We start from the raw sequence: 18,118 nt of genomic DNA, 5'->3' as shown, positions 1-18,118 counted from the left end.
GCCCCACTACCTTCAGGGATCATAGCATCTTTATTGCTACTGCTGCTGCACCTGGCAAACGGGGAAAAAGCACACAGCAAAGCTGTTTGAACCCTCTTAAGCTCAGCCACACAATAGGACTGGGGTAGCACCTTGTTCAAGCTGCTGTGCAACCATGTAGGAGATGGGAAGGAGTCTGGCAGGTCCCCAGAGCACAGCTGCAGCATGAGAGCCTCTTCTGGAGGTGCCATTTCTCCATGCAACATAGTTGAAGCCCAAAGAAAACCCAGAGGGGAGGATGGGGCTAGGCTAATTCACCACCTTTATTCAAGATGATATGGGAAGGTTGGGGGTGGAAATTAAGAGAAAACTCATTCATTCCAGCCAGATGCATGGCACTGGGTTCCCTGAAGGCAGTGTTCCCAACCTTAGTAGACTCCAGGCCCCCCTTGGAAAATCCCAGCTTTTTGCTTTCACTTATTCTCCTGTAGTCAAGAAACACTAGAAGAAGCCTCCTGTTGCAAAGAACTCTGTGAGACCATGATAGGGCAAAAGGATTTTGACTCTATGGATTCCTATTGAGAATATCTGGGTTTCTCTTGTGAATCGTGTGTAGGTATCTGCACACCTGACAGTGCTAATATTTTGCGGCACCCCACAACACCCTTAAGAGGATCTCATGGACCCCAGTTGAGAAATCAGTGCACGAGGGAGATGGGCTTCTGTTCTCTCCTCAAGGCACATGTGAGACAGGTACTGAGAATGGGGCATCAGCAGGTTTCACCAAGCGAAGAAGCTATCTGCCAAACAGAGCAGCTCCGAGGCCCAGGCTCTTCCACCTCCCAACACTGTGATGTGTGGGGAGGAACGGCCACACTCTTCCCTGGCCGACCACCACTGTCTTTTCCTGTCAGTAGTGTGCTAGGGACAAAGGCCTGGTTCAGGGGGTCAGTCATGAGGTAGGGAAAAAAAAAAAAAATCATAGGCAGAAGAGCCATGTGGTATAAAAGCAAGGGGCTCTTCAAGTCAGGCTGACCAGTCCCCAGCAAGGTGGATACTTCTTCATATTTGCCTGCCAGTACCACAGATTCTCTTCCCCTGATCTCACACCCAGCTGTGTTCTCTCTGCTTATAACCTCGTCCTTAGGAGTAAAGGTCTCGAGTTCAGTTTGATGCAACAGCAATCTTGGGTGCCCGACTAGAATCCAGCTTGCCTATGACAAGAATGGCCCCTACAGGACTGGGATGGGATGTCACACACATCAGTGCATCCAGCCTGTCCTAGTGAGTCTCTGGGCTCAAAGCAGTCAGGAGTACATTACCAGCCGCAGTCTGGAAGCACCATCACAAGCAGCCCTGGCTGGGAGCCTTGGAGTGGGTTCCCCAAGGGCCCTCAGAACAGGGTAGGATGCAGCCAGGAGATGCTGGTCTTGTGGCTGCCAGGGTAAGACTAGACTCGGCTCCCAAATGGGGCATTTCATAAGTGCTTTGGAAGCCTTGGACTTGCAAAGGCTGCAGTTCCCAGAGGAGCAGCCAGGCTTTCATCCATTACCACCTTACTTTGCTCCATTTCCAGGGAAAGCAGGAGAACTTTAGAGCCCACATACAGCCTGCTCGCTGCCATTTGTGAAGCAGGACATCAGAGAACAGCATAGACATCTGGGCTGCGGCAGAGGTCCAGAGATCATAATGAGACATATAATTCAAGGGAAATTGCTTCTTGCGCCTTAATTGTTTCATGGGTTCGGTCTTCTGGAGCTTGTATTTTCTTGTTTGAATTTCCCTTTCAGGCTAGGACTTACCAGGTAAAAGCATTTGATCTGGAGGGGTGGGCAGGCTGCAGGTCTCTGCATCAAAAAGGTGTTGCATGTTTGACATCAGCACTAAGAAGACTGGGTAGGAATGGGCCTTGCTTAAAGAATCTCTCCACTCCTGGCAACCGGCAGCTACAGTGCAAAAAGGTGGATTCTAGTTGGCCTCATAAGCCATCACTAGGGAACAGAAAAGGTGAAAAAGAGCAGGAGTTTTCAGACCCCTGCCCAGGCCTTGCTGGAAGTAGAAGGGTCAGGTTTGATTCTGTTAACCAACATCAAGTGACTACAAGAGTGGTGGGGCAGGGACGTGAACAAAGATGCACCATTAACCTCTCAGCCTGCTGAGACAAGAGATCTTGGTTTCCAAAGTTTTTGATGCCCAGAAAGAAACTGCTTATGTTGGGGAGTCCTGGACACCCCTCACCCTTTGCTGCTGTGCTGGGTGTCACTACATTCCTCCTCCCAGACACTGATTCCAGAAGCAGTTCAGTCTGAAATCACACCCATTAGTATGTGAGATGAGGAGGATGGTGAGGGACTGTTTCAAGGGAGCCGAGATGCATAGGCTGGTTCATAAGGCAACTCCAGGAAAGAACAAGGGTCACAGGTTATGACTCAGTTTTCCTGCTCTCTACTTCACTGGCCAAGAGATTGTTCTCTCAGAGAAATGGGTGAGAATGCAGACATCTGAATCTGTATAAAGCTCCAAAAGGCAGAGGGATAGGAGTCTGGAACTTGCCTCAAACCATGAAGACAGATTATGGAGGGGCCTAAGATCTCACCACCCACTAGTGAGTATGCCTGTATATTCTCTGCTGTACTGTACATAGTTGCTTTTGGCCATGTTGCTCAATTACTAATATCCCAGTAAAATAGTGCATCACTAGGAGGAACTTGCTTTGGCTTCTCTTGTACTTCTCTGGTTAAAACAACAGCCTCCAGCACCATCTTAGGTGTAAGAGACTCTCCTCCCCTTTCCACAATGCTTTGCAGAAGGGTTCTACAAGCCAACAGCTCCCTTTCCCCCTCCACGAATGTGTGAGTTCATGCCCTAACCAGAGGCAGGCACAACTTCTCCAAAGCCTCCTTCCTGGTAAGCTGAGCCACCAACCTGGCTTGCTTTTAACATTCCTGTTGCTCTAGGTGTCCTCTGTCACAGACTCATCAATCAAACCAGCTAATGAGCCCCACAGAGCTACCATTGAGTCATCCTTCCTGCCTAACCACATTTCAGAAGGCAGCAGAATGCACAATGACACCATTGTTGCTCATAGGCAAAGGTCTCAGGCCAGGCCAGTGATTCTCAGCTAGGGTGAAGTAGCACCCCCAGGTGCTGCAAGATCCTTTTAAAAGTACTGCACAATATGAACAGTGTTAGGTGTGCAAACACCTATCAAGATTCACAAGATAAATCCAGAGATTTCTGATAGGAATCCAGAGTGTCACTAATCTGCTGTGGTTCGAGTTCTTTGTAACAGAAGAACTGATCTAGGATTTTTCTGTAGCCAAGAAATGAGAAAAGGCAAAGAGCTGGTATTTTCTGAGCCTCCCCCCTGGTAAGACAAATAAGGGGCAGGCCCTTGAGGCTAATGAGATTAAGAACCACTGGGCTAGAGGATGACTCCATGGTGGACACTCCTTCTCTTACCTTCATGACATTGAAGAGGACCTCCTGACCCAAGCTGTCCTGCCCCTTGAAGAACTCATGCTCGGGGTAGGTGCGGGCAATGTCCCTCCGAATAAGCTTCTCACAAGGCGAAGACATCTTTAGCAGCTCTGAGTATTGGTTCTTAACTGGCATGTCCGTGGCGCTGCAAAGGAGCTGCCACACGATGGCGCGGAAGTGGTGCGGGATTCCTTTTCGAATCAGCTCCTGGGGAGAAGCAAAAAAGTCAGACCACGGAAAGCCAGCAGGGGAGAAAGGTCTCAGGGCCTGGGGGGTTATGCGGCCCAATATGGTGCTAGATGACTAACGGCTGATGTTCTGCATGTGAACAGGGCTGCCATAAAGAGGGAGAATACCTCTCCTCTCTTGCTACAGATAATAGGACACGGACAAATGGCTTAAAGTTACAGCAAAGTCAGTTTAGATTGGATAATCAGCAAAAATTTCACTGTTAGAACAGTGAGGCAGTGGAATAGATGCCCAGGGGAGTTATGGACTCTCCACCACCGGAGGTGCTCAAGAACAGGTTGGACAGCCACTGGTTGGGGACAATCTAGGTTTCTGGGCTTTACTTGAGTATAGTTTGCTAGTTGCCCCTCTACCCCTTTCTGCTACATGCATCAAAGGTGCTTTTAAGCCTTCCTCAGGGGAACTGGGTGTTGGCTGCAGCCAAGGCTGGGGATGGCAACTAGGCTGTGCCAGTGCTCCTGCTGGGACTCAAACCCAGAGGGTCCTGCTGCTCTGCTCAGGGTCAGACTGGTGTCAGATTTGGGATCAGGAAGGAACTTTACCCTCTGGTCAGATTGGTACAGATTGGGGGGTGGGGGTACCTTCCTATGTAGTAGGGGACATGGCTCTTTACCTGGGATCTCTTGAGCATTTATTAACAATCTTTTTATAGCCACAGGACATTGGCTGCTGTGGTTCCCCTGCTTTCCCTGGGGCAGGTTCAGGTTTGACATCTAGTGTTGTGTCAAGGTTCACAGTAGTTTTGCTTAGAGGTTGGACAATGGATTTGTCTGGGGTGGGTTAGACAAGAGCTGATCCTGCCTTAGGCAGGGAGTTAGACTAGATGACCCCTGGAGGTCCCTTCCAGCCCCACTTCTCTAAGACTCTATGATCATACTAAAGCCAAGCTGGAAGGGACTTCCTGAGGTCACATTTAGCTCAGCCTCCTGGCTCATAGCAATATCAACCCTGACTAAATCAGCCCAGCTCAGTGTCTGTCTAACCTGCTCTTGCACATTTCCAGGGATGCAAATTCCACCATTTCTCTGGACAACCTGTTCCAATGTTTGACTACTATCCTTAGCCAGGAAGTTACTCCTCATCTCCAGCCTCATTTCCCCCCCGATGCACCTTGAGGGCATTACTCCTTGCCCTGTCCCCTATGGCCATAGAGGGAAGTATAAAGAGGTTGGAGGTTACAACCCTCTTTCAGGTATTTGAAACCCATTATCAAATCCTTCCTGCCTCAGCCTTCTCTTCTCCAGACTAAATAAAACCCAGGGGGCTGTTAGCTTTTTTGCAACAAGAACAAACTATTGGCTCATGTTCAGCATATGGTCCCTTGTCCCCCCCAGGTTCTTCTCTGCAGTGCTGCAACCCAGCCAGTGATTCCCCAGGATGGATTTGCACATGCAATTATTCCATCCCAAATGCAACTTTGCACTTGTTGATTTGGGACCATTTCTCCAGTCCATCCAAGTCATTCTGGACCCCAGCTCCACCCTCCAGAGCATCTGTGACTCCAACCCAACTTGGTGTCATCTGCAAATTTGCTAAGATGGAAGACTGTGGCCAGCTTGGAGACATCCAGCTCTTCTTACCAGTGTGGATGGGTGGGAAGAAGAGATGGGGTTCATTTTTGGATGCTCTTTGATTCCAGCAGTACTGGGAAGGGGCAGGAGATGGGGGATACCTGCACTACCAGTCCCAACCCCCTCCCAAGCCGTCCCCTCCTTCTCACCTTCAGCAGTTTCTCTTTCTTCTTCCGCCACTCATCCCACTCATTGACAATCCTCCCCCACAGGATCCAAGTGTCCTCCTCCAGGTGGCTCAGATTGGAGGAGGCTGAGGAGCTGGAGACTAAGGAGGAACCGCTGTTCCTGCGGGAACCATTCATGGAGCGCATGGACTTGGAGTCCGCTTCCAGCAGCCTACACAAGATGGGACCACCATGATGAGCGACCACCACCAGCCACCTTCTCCAGCATCAGGAGCAAAGACATCAGAACATCCATATAGTTAAGCATGCCCCCTTCCCTAAGCAGTGTCATATGGGGTCAGAACAATGGCCCATCCAGCCCACAGCTGGTCTTCAACAGTAGCAGCAGTAGATACTTTGAGGGAGATCACATGAACTGGGTATATCTACAGCACAGGTACTCAACCTCTGACACAGGCCCACTGACCCATATCATCCTATCCACACAGCTCCCCACAGGTCTGGAAATTTGGTGATGGGGAAAGTAATGACAGCAGCTCGCCCACAGAGTGACCCTGCATAGGATCTGGCCCACAGACAGACCCATGCCACTCATCTGGCCCATGGGGTCCACTGATCTGGCATGCTCTACCCCATCACTGGTCTGCAAATGTCAGGGAAATATCCCTGACTTCTCTGTTCAATATTTATGAATTCATCTATTGTCCGTGGATATATGTCTAGTCTCCCCTGTTTGATTTGTTGCTCTGCTCTCTCTCCCCAATCCACTGCTTGCCATGCACAGAGGCTGCCCATGCCACTTATGGCAGGCTGGTGACCCCGGTTTTAAACCATTTTCCTTGCTCATTTCAGTGGTTGTGCCCTAGTTCTTCTTCCACTAGAAAAGAGAGTTTTCTCAAAAGTCATTAGCCTGAAGCAACCCAGGTCAAGGGCAGAAGTAAGAAGAGAATCCATGGGATAACTTAGTGGTTCTCTCATTAAGATTTAAGAAAAGCTAAAACCTGTGGGGATTGCAGGAAAGAACTGGACTCCAAGGGACTCTATCATGGAACATCAACTTCTTTATCAGGCGATCTATACAAAGACTAACTAGAGCTGTAGGTGGGTTTCCCCCCACCCCCAAAGCGGTAGTTTACACTGAGTTGAGAGCAAACTCTGCATTCCTCAGGAAGATTTTTGCTCCTATCTCCTCCACATTTTGACTTTTGAACACTTCCTTCTGCCACCCTGACAGAAGAAGCCAGCCTTCAAATATAGGAACAGAGTTAAGTTAACTTGAATCAGCCACTTCACTATTTCCAGATCATTTTAATAATGTTTCAAGTGTCCCAAATAATCTGGGTTAAGGTATTCAGCCCAAAAGCCCTGGTAGTATACTCAAGTAAAGCACTGTGCATCCAGGAATGTGACCACCTGACTATTCATTAACACAGTAAGGCCTGTAAAAAAGGAAAGAGTAACAAAAGATCAGGCTTTAGGCCAAAAGGCTGAGCTTACTCATGGAATTCCCCCCAACTCCCAAATGCTTAATTTCACAACACTGATGTGAGGGATCTTTGTGTTTAAATGTAAAGAGAAGCAGGTGTCTGGAGGTTATCTGCTCACACACCTCACCAGCTCTTTCGTTACTTGGCATACTGTTGTACCATGGGCAAATTCACCTCATTTCAGAAAGGTAAGTTCAGAGTAAGTTTGGGCCGAGACTAAATGAACAAGCTAACAGGTTAAGGAGTGCTACGGGAAGTCAGAACACCCTTATGACTGCAGCAACTGAATACTGGAGGCAATGCTAGGATCCAAGAAATGCAACCCATTTCACTGGGTCTGGACAGCAATCAGTTCAAGTAGGTCCCAAACCTAGTTATGGGTTGGAGCAATTCCCACTTGAAGATGCTCTGTTACCACATGGCCGTTTCAAGTCACTGCATGCTGGACAGTGCAAAAGTCAGCCTGACTCTAACAAAGTTGATTGAGCTGGGGCAATATAAAGCAGAGGTTGTTTAGGCTTTCAAGATTTACAGCACTGAAGGGTAAAGTGCTTTAAAAAGAAACTGAAGAGCAAAGCAAAGAAGAAAAATACTCACCCTATAGTAACATGCTGGCATGCACTTCATGGGGGGTAGGGAGGTTGAGACGCATGGCATAACATGACATGTTTAACAGCTGATGAAGGGAAGTTAAGGGAGACCAAGAAAGGAGTGGAGCTGCAAGGGATCACCATAATTCTCACATAGTGAGGCCTGGAATATAAAACACACCTTACTTTTGAAAGGCAGAATGAAGACAAAAGATTTTCCAAGTGTTACAGCTGCATAGAACAAAGACAGAATCTCATCTTCAGTTGATTCACCCTCTCCTTTCCTGTGCAACTAAAGCTGAATCCCCAGCTGCTTGTAAAATCTCTATGGGTGGATGTACAATTTTGAAACAAGCTAAAGAGTCCAAGCTAAAAAGTCTAGGAAAGAGAGACCAGAAGCAACTAACAGCCCTGAGAAAAGTTAGCTTAATTAGTGGAACATTAAGATTATTAAAAAAGGAGAAATGATCATTAACACCTGTGGAGTGAAGAACAATGAGCCATTAAATTAACTCACTCCCTGAGCTGCCCAAACAATAATATCACAGCTGCTGCCCTGTGGAACAGGAATCAAACCAGGGTGCTTCCAACCGCAGCTTCTCCATTTAATATACACATCCTGATCTGGAAAGGGGGGGGGCACTGATTTTGTGGGGGGAATGGTTTGTAGCGTATGTGAGAAAATATGGTGACAAGCAGGATGCAGTGAACCAGTATTGTGCCTCCTCCTAGAGATACAAGGGTTCGTCAGCCACCCCAAGGGCTTGGGACTTTTGCTTTCCATTTCGTCTGAAGCTCTTTATTGTTCTGAGCTCCTGACCCTTTACACCAGGATTCTACAGGGTTTTATATCACCCCCTGCTTCTCCAACCGTTCTGCCAGGGCTTGCAGCCAGCATGGTTTCTTTTCAAACATACATCAGAAGTCTTCCTCTCTTGCTGAGTTCCAGAAGACCCAGGTACATCCCACACAGACAGAGGGGTGGAAGGAAATCTATAACTAAGCTCCCAAATGAGATGACAACCGCCTTGAGTGTGGGGCAGGAAGGATACTGTTAGCTCAAGGGCAAGGCCAGGCTGCACTGTTTTACTGCTGGATCTAAGAATCAGGGATCTTGCTACAGAGTTGAGAAATCAGGGGATTTCACTACAGAGAATATCCCCTTCTAGACATTCTCAGAGGACGGCAATTCTTTAAATCTTGCTGATGAGAACTTGGAATATTTTGTGGCCAAGGAGAACCCAGAGAGGAGCAGAGTGGAGATTGAAGGACCCAAAACAATCTGGGGTGAGTCTCTAATACATCAGAAATGGTATTGAGCCTGAAGTCTTTCTGGCTGCAAATGTATCATGATATTAGTGTTACCTTTCTAATCTCCCATTCAGCCACTTACAGATTCAAGGTCATTGAAGAGACTCTGACTTTAAGGAGGCCAGTATCAACATGCTCTATGTGCCCCATCTCCACTGCTGGTCTGATACCTTGTGTCACACTGCCCTCTGAGTCATCCAGGCAGGAGCTGCCTCTACCCACAAGTAGCTGAGACCCAAAAACAGTATTTGCCTTCGAGGTCAAAATGGTTACAGACTGGATTGTTCAATGCAGGTCTCTCCTCCCACGGAGGGAGGGTGCCCTGAACCATGAGTAGGAGGCACTGAAAGGCAGCATTTATGGGCTAGCGCTGGAATGATGCAAAGGCAACAGATTCCAGAACCTCTGGGCATTGCTGGGCTGGGGCAGACCATACTAAGGAAATTGGAAAGGTTTCCTCATCTCTTCTGGGATGGCCTCAGTGGCTGTTCTGAGCCAGAGAACACATGTCCCAATTGGGTGCAGATCTTCTTCCAGCCAGATTGTAAACAAAAAAGGGAGCTCCCTGCTCAAGTCAAGTCCTCAGAGCTATGAACGAATTGATAAGAAAAAAAAAAATGCCTTAGCCCAGGCCTGTCCAATGTATTTGGCTCTGCCAACCGGATCTGGATCACAGGGCTCTCAAGGGTTGGATGACTTGCGTCTAGCAGCAGGGCAGTGGTTCTGGCACCTGTCCCACAGGTCACAATTTAACCCCTTGCATGCTACAAGCTGCCAGTAGTGCAACTCTGTTCTAAACCGATTTCTGCCAACCTCCAAAATTGCATTTAAAAGGGTTTTCTTTAAAAAGACACTGGAGTTTCGTGGCCTGGCTCTTAGTAAGGGGAAAAGAAGAACACAAAGCAAATTTCACTTAGCTGCCTCCTCTCGCAGCTACTTTGAAATGATTCAAACCACTCTCATGTGGGTGCTTGCTATGGAAATGGGTGTGCCTTAGGTGCACTAGCCCTATGACCAGCCAGTTTGGGCAGACCACCGATTGGATTTTGATTTTTGTTTGTAGACGCTTTAAAGCAGCAATTCTCAACTAGGGGGATGCAGCACCCTGATGTGCTGTGAGACTCTTTTAAGGGTGCCCTGCACTGTGCAAACGCCAGCACATGATTCATAAGACCAAGCAAGAGATTTTTCATCAGGAATCCAGAGTGTCTAAACAATTCTGACCTGCTGTGGACTTGCCAAGGTCTTTGCAACAGATGAATTGCTCTAGGATTTTTCCTGTAGTCCAGAGCCGATGAAGCGGTGCCTTGAGTCCAAGAAAAAGTCATTTCTTAACCATCCGTCCTAGTCCTTCCATCTGACAGGCAACAAACAGATCATGTTATTTCAGTGCAATTCTTCACCTCTGTCTTCTGGGAAGCTAACAAGTAAAGACTGCTTGTATGGACACTCAAAAGGAATTCCAGCCTCTGTGATGCAACATACAGACAGCGACAACAACTGCAGCCTCTGTATGTGAAAGGGAACAAGCTGAGTAAGGAATCCGATGTCTACCTTTCCTCATAAGGTTTTGCAAGCTTGAGCTACATAAGGCTCTTTCTGCTCCCGGCCACTGAACCCTGTGTTGGGGTTGCGTGTCAGAGATGACAAATTTGCCCGTCTTCTAAAAACAGGTGCGTGATGACAACAGGAGAATCATTCCCCATCAGAAGCTATGGAGAAGGCAGGTATGATATTTGTCAGCAAAGCACCTGCCAGTGGTCAGATGCTCCCAGAGGTCCATGTCTATAGATCTCACAAGAGTTAGGTCTATGAGTGAAGTCTGGCTCACAGGCAATGCTTGCCCTCCTTAAGAAGGAACCAAGCAGCTGTCTCCAGGGCCTGGATTTGACCCAAAGTAATTAAATTTCCCACTAGGAAGGCAAGCCCAATTAGCCTGTTTCACAGATGGGAGGAATGAGGCACAGGGTAGTCATCTTGCCCAAGGCTACAGTCTCAAGTTCAGCAGCTGGAATCCTGATGTATCAACTCCCAGTCCAGCTAACCAGGAAACGGGCCTGTTATTATGGTGCCGAGGACCCCAGGTACTGTGCTCAGTGGATGCGCTCATGTAACCAGCTCCTGGAGCTGCAGCTACTACAGGGGCATCTTAAGGGAATATCAGGAAGAAGGACATCAGATCAGCAGACCAGGTAACGCAGCCTGGCAAGGATGCACAGAGCTTTTAAATCACTAGGTCTTTGGAATGAGCATGAACTTTGCAAGTAAATATGGTATTGGCCAAAGAGCATGCACCTTCCTTCAGCAAAAGCAGCTCTCCAAAACTGCGGGGCATCTTAAGCAGGCAAGCTGATTTTCGGCTTGGAATAGAAGTTTATCTGTTCCCCCCTCCCCGCTTGGATTCCTAGTCCAGTCTAGTAGTAGTGGTGGTATTTCTAGTCAGACAGCTGACAGAGTCTTTTGACCTCATGGCTCATAGTTCTTCACTCCACAGGTGTGATCATCTCTCCTTTCTACTTCTCTTGATGTTCCACTAACCAAGCTAATCTTTCTTCTGGCAATTTTGCAGTCCACTTGCTATTCCTGGTCTCTCTTCTCCTATTCCGCAGCCTTGCATAATGTTTTTCACTCTTTTCAAAATTGTAGATGTGCCCATGGAGACCAGTCCTCAATAGCAGCTAGTTTCAGCTTTTGGTTAAGCAAGACAGGGAGGGTGACAGAGTTGAAGATTAGGCTCTGTCCCTGCTCTACAAAGCCATGTCTCTAGAAAATAAAAGGCCCTTTTTTTGCCCTTCATTTTGCTTTTCCAGAAACAAAGTGTGGGTCTCACTTAGCAGGGCACACCTGCTAAAATGTGAAGGAATTACAGTCCTTGATCACTGATCTACTGGACGGCTGCGGGGGGTCTGGGTGGGAAGGACTTGGGCAGTTCCAAAGGCATATCCTTGTTGTTAACTGGGCTAAGGTGCCCTTTCACTGGGAGAGAGCAGAGATATCCTTCAAGCACACACACTCCTTGGCTTATAAGTTACCTCTTGTCACCTTGGGGCTGCTTCAGCCATAGTTACAGGTAAAAGCATAACTGCCTAACCTGTTCTGCTCCTCCAGTTTTGCCAGCAGCTCCAGCTCATCAGGGCTCAAGTTCTCAGAGTCTGAGGTTGGGGAGCAGGCTGGTGCTGAGTTGACAGATGAAAGGGCCTCATGGGAGGAGGAGTCGGGGCTGACCGCCGGGCTCGCCATCTCAGGAAGGCTGAGGGTCACAGGGACATTCATTCGCAAAACCCACAGGAACACCCTGTAGGTAGGTCAGGGCTTCACCTGGAAGTGAAAAAAAGCAGCATTAGCATCTATCACCAGCACCAAGGGTGGTGTCAACCCTGCGCTCACCCCAACAGCCTCAGCTTTCACAGCAGTTGGCTCCTCTATGTCCCGCTGAATCGTAATGCTACTCTAAACCAATAGCAGTGCCAATTAATAAGATCACCTGCATCTCTGAGCTCCAGGCCCATGCTCCATTAGAAGTCAGTGAATTGCCTGTTGCAGATTACTGTGTTCAACTTGGCTTGCCCACGGCATTTTCTGTGGTCTTTTCCAACAGCAGATCTCCATCTGGGCAGAAAAGACCATCTCTCCAGCACTTAATGGGCTTCAGACTCTCTGCTATAAGGGAGAGCTAGAAGGTAATTTTAAGTCTGTTTTGAAACCATCTTAGCTGAATGGATGCTGTGGACCAAGCTAATTTTGACCCAGGCTTATGTGCGATCATCTCTTCTTCATAAAGGAGTTGAACTGAACCTAGTTACCAAGATGTGTTTACTCCTAAGAAATCATAGAAAAATTGCATTGGAAGAGACCTTCAGATATTGTCTACTCCAGCAATTCCAAAATTCTGAGAGATGGTGCACCATCAATTTAAAACAATACAACCTTAAGTACTACCAGCAAAAGTTTGTCATGTAAAGTAATTATAACAAATCTGTTAACACACCACTGTCAGGGTGTCCATGTACCACTGGTGGTACCCATACCACAGATTGGGAACCGCTGATCTAGTCCTACCTGAAGCAGGATTAGCCCTATTCAAACCATCCTATACAAATCTATAATTTAAACTCTTCATAAAAATATTGTGAACCCTGACAATACAGGATATCACACCCGAACCTGCCAGGGGCAGAGCAGGGGAACCACAGCAGCCAATGCCCTGCTCCTTTAAAAGGTTAATATAGGCTCAAGAGACACCAGGTAGAGGGCCATACCCCTGCTAAAGAGGAAGTGTTTTTAGTACCCTGGGATGAAGTTCATCAGGCCCGGCTGATTTAAATTCATTCATTCACTCCTGTGCTAATCTGTTTAATTATATCAGTTTAACACTTCCAATACCTACCCCCACCATACTACCTCGACAAGCATCCCAACCAGCCTGCCCTGTACACCCACCCCTCCCCCCCCCACACCCCTTCCCTACTTCCAATACACCTCATACCCCTCCTGCAGCCTCTCCCGAACCGAGCTGTCCCTCACCCCGGGCAATAATTATATCACAGCAACTCCGAATGCTGACATGACTATCACTTCCAGCTAGGGAAGCAAATCAGTATGAACTCCAGAGGGATCATAACCTCTACTTGAAAAAAGGAAACCCCCTGGGTTTTTCATGGAGGACTCAGAATACCAGGCCTAATACTCACAGCTTCTGATGAGTGATGCATAACTACCAACTATATTATCTATCCTCCATACTCAGCCCTCAACACTGCAGCATTCAAGTCCCTCATAATCATCTGTGCTTCACAGGGCAAGGTTCATGTGAAAGCCAAATCTGATTTAAGATCTTCCAGATGGAAGTCCCTCACAAATCATTCACACTCCCACCACCCTCCTCCATTCATGAAAGTTCAGTAATTCATAACAGGCAAAGCCTCAGTGGAAGTCTGGGGGGGGAACGGGAGGGGGTGGGGTGGAGCGGGAGATGATTGGTTGGGTGATGGCAGTAGGGCAGCCTCAGATATTGATATATGTTTTACTGGCTGGTGTCACAGCTTTCAGGTTGCTGAAATGTGGTTTCATTTGTGAGTTACTTCTGGATTTTAGACAAATCCTTCCCAGGAAAGGAGAAAATTCCAGTGACTGAGATGGCATGGTCCACAGAGTCTAGTTTATGCTTCACAAGAACATTAGCAGCACGTAGAAGGATATTATACCCCTCCTTCAGCTTGGTTTCTGGCTGACCAGTGCAGACTAGAAGGCAGGTCAGGAGAAGTTAAAAGTTCTGTGGAAGGCATCAGAACATTGGGGGTCTGTTCAAGAACATCCTGATATGGATGGAATCGGTACAACCTGTTGTAGCAGCAAAAAGCCCCTAGGATGACATGAACAAGCCTGAAACAATACATGAGTAGGGGATGCTGAACAGGTTCATGAACTGATAAATAGTAAAGGCACATGGCACCAAAAGTGACTGACCATGAGGAAAGCATGTAGTATGATACAATCAAAGCAGGGTACAATAGACATAAAGGCTCATTATAAAGATAGTTAATGAGCAAACTGTAATATGCAATAATGCAGGCTTGATGCAAGGCCTTTTAATGTAGAGAGTAGAATGCAAATGTTCTTTACATTTGGGTTTAACGTGCCACTAGCCCTGCTGTTGCCCAGTCTGATGACCTAGAAGACAGTATGAGTAGAGTCATGGCGACAGTTAAACAAATGTAGAGCTAGAAGGGACTTTGAGAAGTCATCTAGTCCAGTGGTTCTCACCATTTTTGGACCAGGACCCATTTGTAAATATCAATGGACAGTCCCTACCCAGTGCCCCTCCCTCCCTCCCTGCTGCTCCTTACCCCCAGACCCTAGCCCCCCAAAGGTGTGGATGTGTGTGGGGGCGAGGGGGGGGGAGGGCCAAGCATCCCCTTACAGACTGCAACTCTGCCAGCATGCAAGGGGAAAAAAAAAAAAAAAGTCAGTTTCCTTTGTTTTTCTCCTTTAAAAGGAGAATCCATTTTTAAAGTATGCTTCTGACGCTTTCATATAGATGCTTGTAACCCACTTTTGGGTCACGACCCATGGGTTGAGAAACGCTGATCTAGTCCAACCCCCTGCCTGAGGCAGGATCAGTCCTACCCAAATCACCCCAGAGAATACCAACATCTAACCTCTTCACAAAGCTACCAATCCTGACAACACAAGACATCACACTGGAACCTGCCACAGGTAAAGCAGAGGGACCATGGCAGTCAATGTCTTGCTGCTGTAAAATGTTGTTAATATATGTTCAAGAGATTTAAGGAAGAGGCTGTGTTCCCTTGTTGCAGTAGGCAACCCCCCCACAGTCCAAACCAATTTAACCAGGAGATAAAATTCCATCCTGACCCCAAATACGGCACTGGCCTGACTCCGAGCAGAGGAGCTAGACCCTGTACCCAGAAACCTCTGGTTTTAAGTCCCAGCAGGAGCACTGGCACAGCCCAGTCAAAATCCCCAGCCTTGGTTGCAGCCAAAACCCAATGCCTAAGAAACCCCCCTGGACATAGTTAGACGAAGGAGAGGAAAAGCATTCCCTCCTGGCCCCATGGAGCAATCAGCAATGCCGAGAAGCCTGGAAAATCCCCATAGCAGAACATAGGCATTGCTACGACTAGCTCATCCCAGACCAGTGCTTGTTCAACCTCCTCTTGAACACATCCAGTACTGGAGTCCACACCTCCCCTAGGCTTCTATTCCACTGACTCACTGTTCTAATAGGAATTTTTTTCCCCTGATATCCAACCTAACCCTACTTTGCTGCCACTTCAAGCCACTGGACTACATCCTACTCTCTGCAGTGAGAGAGAAAAGGTGCTTTCCCTCTTCTTTATAGAGGCTACACTAAATGTATACTCACTGAAGAGCTGCTTTGGGCTATCTGAACCATGCTGCAGAAGGCCTAGCAGGACCTTGAAGGCAGCTACAACCAGGCACTCTCTGCTTTCCACAGATGTCAACACAGGTCACAGCTGTCCGGGAGCAAGTGGATGCAGCTTGATTTTTCAGCCTTCTTTGTGCTGCTGCTCTTAAAACGCTGTGTCTTCACAAGGCTGCACCACTGTCCTTTGTCACTGTAGGCAGAAACTGCTGGGGACAAGCAGGAATTCTTATGAGTGATACTGTCTACTGGACTGACTTCTACTAGACCTTAAAATGCTAGAGGGTGCAAGTGGGAGAGGAACAATGGAAAACACCCAGGTCAGACCCAGTTCACTCTCCCTTTCAGCATGCACTCTCTACCACTGTGTGACCCAGGAGCCTGGGCAAGATGGACCTATTTCTGACTCAGTACATGGCAATTCTTACATTCTGACTCCATGGTTGGGACAGACGTAGATAAGCTTTCAGGTATCATACAAAATGTGGTGAAAGCTGAGAGTCTGGTGAGATTCAAGGAGGGACTGGACACATTTCTTGGAGGAAAGGGGTATCAGTAACTATTAGGCATGGGAGTGAGGGGCACAGCATCTGAATCAGAATTTCCTAGACCTTAAATGCTGAAGGCTGCAAACGAGAGGAACAGTGGGAAAACCCTGGTCGGACCCCACTCACTCTCTGCCCTGTTGTGACAAAAAAAGACTGGGCAAGATGGACCTATGGTCTGACCCAGTAAATGGCAGTTCTTATATTCTTACCCTTCCTCCCTTTTCTGGGGCAAAAACCAGAGTGTGGGTTTATTCCCAGGCTAATTTGACTTGCATTAAGACAGGCTAGAGACAGTCCTTTACACCAGCAGCTTGAGTAGCAATTAACTCTCATTAGCTACTAATCACCATTGTCCCAGGGTAAAGTCTTAATGTTTCATGGGTATTTAACATGGAACAATAGGGTTACCCTGTTGTACCACCCCAGGATAACAGGTTTTGTCCCAGGAGAAAACTCCAAGGTCTGATCTGCTTTTAGCTTCAGACACAGAAGAGCTAAGCAACAGAGTGATTGTCAAACTCCCTATATATAGACAAACAGGGTGCAAGATAAATCATCATCAGGTAGCCAACAGGTGATGCACTAAAAACCTAATAATGGAAGAACAAGATTGTTCAGTGGGACAATTAGAACCTGTGAAGTTCACAGTTTAGTGAGCAACAGGCAGATTATAAACAACCATAAAGACGCTATGTTAAATGCCTGGTACTTAGTGTCCAATAGGCTGATGAAATTTCATTCCCAGGCTCCTCTTTCAAAGGCATTTGGCAGATTTTCTTGGTGCAAGAGAACAGGGAGGTCAGAAAGGAAGTGATTTTTCTATAACAAATATTCTCCTACCCGAGTTCTAGCATAAACAACATCATTTCAGCACTGCCAGGAACAACCAAGGGGCACTTTGACCAGAGAGCATGTATTAGAGTTTCAGATGCTGCTCCAAGAACCCTCCTTGCCCGAATCTAAGGATTCAGATTTCCGACACAGGACAAAGAGACAGATGGGCCATCCAGGGTCTTTCTTTGTGCCACAGAACCAAAGGGTTTGAAAAAACAAGTTGAACAAGGAGCCAGGATGTTTGAAAGATTGACAGGCTCAGAGGAGGACCCCTTGCTTTCAAGGCTGCCCTTGGAATGAGAGGTGGACAGCTACCGCCATCACCAAGTGAAGAATATATTCTAGGTTCTTCTGCAGCATTCACTGCTCTTCAGCAGTCTTGAACGTCTTGAAACCCAAGACGTTTTTCTCTGTCAGGGTGGGAGGAGGATTCCTGGAAGGTTTCCGTCTGTCCTAAAGCTGCAATTTAGTTGCTTCTGCCCTATTAAGATGAAGAGTCTGGAACACCCAGCTCAACTGGAGACGTCTGGCAGAGCATGTCGCTAACAGAGAACATGAACACTATACTTAAGTTTAGCAAGTACAGTGCATTCATGGCAGAGCTTGGGGAACAAGTGTAAACAGAGATGTCAGCTAGCTGGTATTCCTAGGAAGTGTAAGGTACTGAATAAGGCCAAGGAGGTTAACACAATATTGCACTGGAGAACTGGGACCACAGCACCAAGATGAGCCTAGATGAGTGGCAGGACATGGTGTGCAGACAGGGTTTAAGCACTTGAATTAATAAACAGCAGATTTAAATTTTCAGAGATGTGTAGCTTCTTTAGCTGCTATGGAGTTTAAACTACTGTATTTCAGGGTGTTTAAGTTGGGTTTTGAAGCCCAGTTTTTAGGGCTGAAAAATCCATCTCGACTTGCACACCGTGCTACATAAAAATCAGGCACAGGATCAGGCTCAGCACTCAACTTGTGCAGCCTCATCCCCTGCAAACCAAACAAAGGCTGAGCCCAGTCCCATCCCGTGAGTGGCGCCA

At 47.4% G+C, this 18,118-nt stretch overlaps 1 protein-coding gene across 8 annotated transcripts in view; it reads right to left on the bottom strand.

The window, feature by feature from the left end:
* EVI5L (ecotropic viral integration site 5 like) overlaps positions 1–18,118 on the bottom strand; it is a 58,281-nt gene that overhangs the window by 27,726 nt on the left and 12,437 nt on the right. For 3 of the 8 annotated variants that reach the window (XM_025192763.1, XM_025192764.1, XM_006036467.3), the window contains exons 2-5: positions 15,682–15,908; positions 11,887–12,113; positions 5,429–5,618; positions 3,442–3,666 (exon numbers count right to left, since the gene is read on the bottom strand). In XM_025192763.1, coding sequence (XP_025048548.1) covers positions 3,442–3,666; positions 5,429–5,618; positions 11,887–12,068 — 597 coding nt within the window. In that variant the 5' untranslated portion in view covers positions 12,069–12,113; positions 15,682–15,908. Of the gene's footprint in view, positions 1–3,441; positions 3,667–5,428; positions 5,619–7,491; positions 7,648–10,019; positions 10,153–11,886; positions 12,114–15,681; positions 15,912–18,118 lie in introns of those variants that run through there. The other 5 variants (XM_025192766.1, XM_025192760.1, XM_025192765.1 and 2 more) reach the window with 5 other exon arrangements.

This window comes from Alligator sinensis, unplaced genomic scaffold, assembly GCF_000455745.1.
Source record: "Alligator sinensis unplaced genomic scaffold, ASM45574v1 scaffold1892_1, whole genome shotgun sequence".
Classification (NCBI taxonomy): domain Eukaryota; kingdom Metazoa; phylum Chordata; order Crocodylia; family Alligatoridae; genus Alligator; species Alligator sinensis.
Note: the sequence above shows the minus strand (reverse complement) of the source record. Positions and strands in the feature narration are given on the sequence as shown.